This window comes from Chanodichthys erythropterus, chromosome 14, assembly GCF_024489055.1.
Source record: "Chanodichthys erythropterus isolate Z2021 chromosome 14, ASM2448905v1, whole genome shotgun sequence".
In the NCBI taxonomy this organism is placed as follows: domain Eukaryota; kingdom Metazoa; phylum Chordata; class Actinopteri; order Cypriniformes; family Xenocyprididae; genus Chanodichthys; species Chanodichthys erythropterus.
Genome location: NC_090234.1, coordinates 8,669,795 through 8,675,794, shown reverse-complemented (window position 1 = coordinate 8,675,794; position 6,000 = coordinate 8,669,795). Strand labels below are relative to the sequence as shown.

Here is a 6,000-nt window from a genome sequence, read left to right as displayed (position 1 = left end):
TCTTATTCATCTGAATGCTGCATTCTAGAGTTTGCTGTGCCGCTGGACCAAACAGTTTGCCTGGGACTACTGGAGGGTCATGAAGTCTCCTCCTCCAGGCTTCTGACAGTGGAGACTGTGCTAGTCAGACTTGACGGCATGCTTAAGTAAGTGTTGACATAAGTCTATGTAATTCTCTTGACATGAATGTCAATGTTTGCAATGAAGCATCATGTAGGCTTTGGGCTAAAAGATCACCCCCATAGATTAGACAGACTGAGATAACACTAACATAAGATGGAAGAGTAAATTCCCCATACAACCTATGCAAGCTGCCTATGCAAGCTGCTGTATTGTATGCCCAAATAAGATGATCATCTGTGATTCTGCACTGAGACTGTGGGCAGAGAGCATTAGGTCTCCAAGCCTCTTCTGGTGAATGAATGAAAGAGGAAATAAATGCATCAATTTTAGGTATCTGAACTAGGGTATAAGATTCTGCATTGCTACCAAGGCCCTGCTTGGACTAGTATGGTGAGTAAGTGACTTGGAATGCTAAGAGCTAAGTATCATGGCTCTTCTGAAAAAGCACAGGTGGGAGCTGCCACTGTAGAGGCAGTGTCCAGGAATAAGTGTGTCAGTGCAATATGGAGGGCTTGTCTCACTACATCCTGATCTGATTCTAATACTTCCACCAATCCATGTGCTGTGTTCTGGGAGTCATCATGAGAGAATTGAGAGTGGCTTTCACAAAATTGGCCATGAGAGGCTGTCATAGACATGGCATCCTCCTCAGAAATGGATCATTCCCTGGTGGGATTTTCCATTACAGGTGCCGGTGCCTCACCTGTTTGCAGATTTAGTATTATAGACTTAATCTGGGCAAACTCTGAGGTCAGTGCATCTGTTCTCTTGTCTAAAGTATCCTCCTTACATCTCCTACTAGTGGAGGTTCTCACCGCTTACATCCTCTTGCATTTAGACATCACTTTGTGCTGCGGAGGTAGCACATCTGAGGTCAAGAGTCCTTCTACTGCAGTGAGCCTGGAAACTCGACATGCCTGTCATGCTCCTTCACACAGTGCACATCAAGCTTAATTGTTTGATCCTGCCATGACAGTACTAGTGAAACCCGAGCGAGAACACTCTGCCTTCCACTTTAATTAATTTTCATTTTTAGGTGAACTAAGCCTTTAAGTAATCATTTAATCACCCTGGTGCTGTTCTAATGCTGTATTCCAGGAGAATGTTTAGAAAAAAAAATGCCATGTTCACACTCATCCATATTATGGCAGTGAATAGCAACCAGCATCAAGCCTTTAAAAAAAACAAGATGCAAAAGTAGTGAGGTCTGATCGCGCTTTGACAACGGAAGTGATGTCTTGCGCTCATTGAAGTATATGGGCGAGACATCACTTCCGTCAACAGAACGCGTTTTTTGACCTCACTAACAGGAAGCTGAACGAAGTTGGACATAGTGGTGTATTAGAGGTAAAAAATTATATAAATACTGTTCGGTTTCTCGCACAAACCGATCGTTTCGTGTCTTAGGACATCAATGTGTCGTCACGAGCCGCAGGGTTTAATTTGGATTTGTCTATGGAAGTTTTTTCGACTCTTATTGTTCAAGTTCCCAATCACTATTATTTTTAAGAAGTCAGTGGACTTGCTTTCAGTTAATCAGCTCAAACATACATTTTAGTCTGGGGCTAGGCTTAAACCTTGTCTGAAAACAGGGGTTAAAACAGTCTAAAAATAAAACTAATGTGCGGCTGTTTTATGGTTAAAAATCAGCCACGAGTTATGCAAAGCTGATCATACTTTAAGCATCCCTCAATATGGTTTTCTTTGCTTTGCATAAATCTTTGTAAAATCCATCAAAATAGGCTGTTTAATGGCACATAACAGCGGAAATGATTGAATGTATTTTGGAGTGTGAAGTGTGGACAAGCCCTATGTATATACATATATGGTGCCCTATGGCATGTTTTTTTTAATTTTTAGAAAATACATGCAAAAACATGTCTTAAGCACAAAAACACCTTTTCACTACATATAGATTGATATATGATGGACACTTTTGGACACAAAGGACAGATTTGGCTTATCTTACACCACAGAAAACAATGGACTTTAAATTTACATAAATAAAATGCCATTGCCAGCATGTATTTTGCATTTGATGAATTCTGACTTGATGCATGCATAGAGCTTTACTTTAGAAGGCCAGTGGGTGGCGCTACAGACTGTTGTCAAAACAACAATTCACATCACTAAACCAAATACAATGCACTAAATGGAGCTTCCTGGCATTTATTTGCAATTCTTTTAACAGGACTGTACAATTTATACCCAAAGTTTACAGCGGTTTGAAAAAGAGCAACATCAAAGCAGCAAAATCAAAAAACACACCAGGAAACCAAATTTACAAGAAAAAAAAAAAAAAGAAAAGAAAAAAGGGCAAAATGTTAAACCTCTGTACAGAATGAATCTGCTGAAAGTTAATATCTGAAATTAAGGACCTGTACAACAAATATACATGAATTCTCCAGAGGGGATTCTTTTATTTTGTCCTGCATAGGATTCTGTACATTGCCATTCATCTACATTTGGTTATTTTGTGCATTTAACATTAGTATGCTGCCTGGGCCTAGTGTGCCAGTAGCCTCTCTGTATGCTAGAATTACATTCTCATAGCTAGTTGAACAAAGCAAGGAAAGCTAACACTGTTGTCTGTACCACATAACATTACTACAGAGTGAAGAATGAAACCTTTGCACGCCAGTTACAGTAACTCTGAATGTAGGCTCTTCAAAGAAATCCTTAATTAACTGAAACCCAGCAAAGACCGTGGGAATTGATAGTGGTTTGCCAGGTCTCTCCTCTTTGAACTTGGAGGCAACCATGTGAAAAACCAAATGACAACAGTCACATTTCAAAGTACTTAACAGTAGCTGTGCCCTATTGAGTCTTCAGAAGGCATTATTTTTCTTCAATGACTTTGTGACATTCTCTAGAGGTCTAAATATTCATGCTTTAATTTTCTTCATTCTCTTTCGAAACACTTTTCTTAGTGAACCCAAATCTCACTGCTGCAAAAGCACAATAATTCAAGACGAACTTCCTCAAGCTGAGGAAGCCAGCTTGTTTCCTTATGGCTGCCTGGAAATGGTCCCGCCCTGCTCTTGGGTAGGGAGATCAGACACTGGCCAGTTGGGCTGTCAGTCAGAGTGCTCAGTGCAAGTTGTCAATAGGAGGCAGAGTTTGGTGCCAGGGTTCCTGACGAACTGGCCCGTCTTATGTGAGGCAGCAGGTAGGAGTCACTGCCCAGCTGGTGCACATCAAACCGGTCCTCTTTCCTGTAGGCTAGACACCGGCGGATGAATGCCTACAGAAAACAGTAACATGCCATTTATTACATATGCAAAAACTGAAGGACATGAGTTTTTGTACAATATGTGTGCGTAAGAAAAATTAATACAATAAATAAGCACAACAGCAATAAATAAGTTTGTCACGTTTATCCTCAGGGTTCCCCCCACACATCAGGATTTCTGATCGTAAATATTCAACATGTTCTTCAGAGCAGATTCAGTCACTCTTAACACACCTCACACCACAGGGAAATCCGATAAGATAATCTGTAGAACCATCAAGATAATCGGGACATTACCTAGGATTGTCAAAAGGGGTGAAATCGGCCCAAAATCAGCCCGATTATCTTGTGGTGTGTACACAACATAAAACAAGCTGCTGTTACAGAGTTCCTACACATTTTCCATGAAATATTCCACACTTTTCCAGACAAAATTCTTTGTAGATTTTTCAGACCATATTTAATATCTAATAAATGTTTAAAAACCAATTGTCAAAATTCTAACCATGTATGCTATTATGTTGGCAAATAATTGCTGGAATACTGTAGCTAGGTATGCATGCTCCCTTATCTGTTCCTGTTTTGAGTGACATGGAGGTACACACATTCATTTAGTCAAGTTCAAGCGACCCGCTTGTGGTAAAGACAGATTTTTAATGAAAATTTGTGCCTTGAATTCATTCAGTTGTGTAAAATGATCACTAAACTTTTGGCTGCACTGACTAACTGCTCCCTCTGCTCATATGATACTTTTTTTTAAATTTTTTTTTTAGAAATTTTATTTTAGAAATCAGAATAGGGGCAATAGTCTGTAAACATACACTGATGAGCCAAAACATTATGATCAGACACAGGTGAAGCAAATATCAGTGATCATCTACTAACAAACCCACATATTATGGTCTGGGTAGATTAGACGGTAAGCAAACAATCAGTTCTTTTTAATTTTATGCAAATGAAGAAAGACTTTTGGGAGAAACATCCAATAGGAATGAAGAATGTGTCAGTGGAGCTCAAACTTCACCTATCTTGAGTGCAGACAAGACAAAGAGTTTATGAGCAATTTGTTGGATGCAGGAGAAATGGGCAGCAATAAAGATCTGAGTGACTTTGACAAGGGCCAAATTGTTATGGCAAGGCAAATGGGTCAGAGTATCTCAAACAGCAAGGCTTGTGGTCAGCAGTGCTGAGAATTTACCAACAGTGGTCCGAGGCGGGACAAACCACAAACCGGCGACTGGGTGTTGGACACCCAAAGCTCATCGATGCATGAGGGCAACGAAGGCTATCCCATCTGGTCTGAGGCAACAGAAGGTCTACAATGGTACAAGTCACACCAAATTTTAATGATGGTTATGGAAGGAATGCGTCACAACACACAGTGCTTCGCACTCTTCTGTGTATGGGGCTGGGTAGTAGGGGTGGGTGCTATACTGGCATGAAAGTGACTACCGGTATTATGTTGTGCCATGATATAGATTTTGCTATACCGTGGATACCGTTAAATATTCATGAATTCCAATTTTGCATTTATATTGTTTAATTTTGGACTCTTTACAACTTTTAAAACTACTAATGTCGATACAGATTCGACACTGAATGTTTAACTTTTTGTCCGCTACCATGTCCAGCGCCTTACTACACAGGCATGAGTAATCAAACACAGAAAGCATTGTAACAGTCCAAATTAAAAGAGCACAAACCACCTTCTCAAACACCACAGCAACGAACAAGCGTGCATATAGACAATAGGGGTGAGAGAAAAAATTTGATGCATAGATGCAACGATTCTGAGCTTAGTTTTTAACTGCAGAAGCACGATGACGCTGCGTGTGCATGGCACGGAGCAGTGAAGTTAAGTGAAATTCACTGACACAAGGCTGCTTTCGATTTCAAATTCTCATGTGCACTTTGTGAAGAGCGCTCACGCATGTGGCTGTCTGCGACTATAGTGCTTAAGTGTACTTCTCAAAATGCTTTTAGGATTTGAAATTGATATAAACACTGTCAGTTATGTCTTAAAGTATTAAACAGACAGGACAGAAACTTCTTATATTTCAAAACAGATCTGTGCATTAGTCTTGATGCAGCTTATTAGATCTCCCGCTATATCATCATCATAAACAACCGTAAAGCTGAGAAAGTGAAAAATCACTCACAGCTCTTGAATGGAAAATGTTCTGAAAGCACTCTTTGTTTATTGCTTGTAATGTTTCATTGTTTCTCTTTATTATTTACTAGGTGACTCGCTTGTTTTGAAACTTTAAATATGGGGTAAATATAGGGTATGTCCCTAAATAAAATTCTTAACAGTTGTATTAATGTATTTTTTTAAACTTGTAATTATTTAAAAAGTAGACTACTTATAATTCCATATGTAATTTAAAAAATAATTAATAAACAAATGAATTAATAAGAAAAAAAAAAGTATCAAGAATCCTTTTGGAATCGCATTGTGACTCCTAGAATCGGAATCGGATCATGAGGTGCCTAAAGATTCCATTTACCACCCCTAGATAAGATACATATATTGCCTGTAATTTAACTAAGGTCTACTAAAATTGATTATTTTTTTTTTTTCTTCTCATATCGCGATATAATATTATTATATCGTCTGGAAAGTGGAAAATATCGTGATATGAATT

The 6,000-nt window shown here is 39.0% G+C and overlaps 1 protein-coding gene across 4 annotated transcripts in view; it reads right to left on the bottom strand.

Annotated features, from left to right (window-relative positions):
* Nucleotides 1–2,309: 2,309 nt before the first annotated feature.
* Nucleotides 2,310–6,000, bottom strand: part of tlk1a (tousled-like kinase 1a) — a 46,564-nt gene continuing 42,873 nt past the window's right edge. For 3 of the 4 annotated variants that reach the window (XM_067409083.1, XM_067409082.1, XM_067409084.1), the window contains one exon: nt 2,311–3,367. In XM_067409083.1, coding sequence (XP_067265184.1) covers nt 3,227–3,367 — 141 coding nt within the window. In that variant the 3' untranslated portion in view covers nt 2,311–3,226. Of the gene's footprint in view, nt 3,368–6,000 lie in introns of all 4 variants that reach the window. The other variant, XM_067409085.1, reaches the window with a different exon arrangement.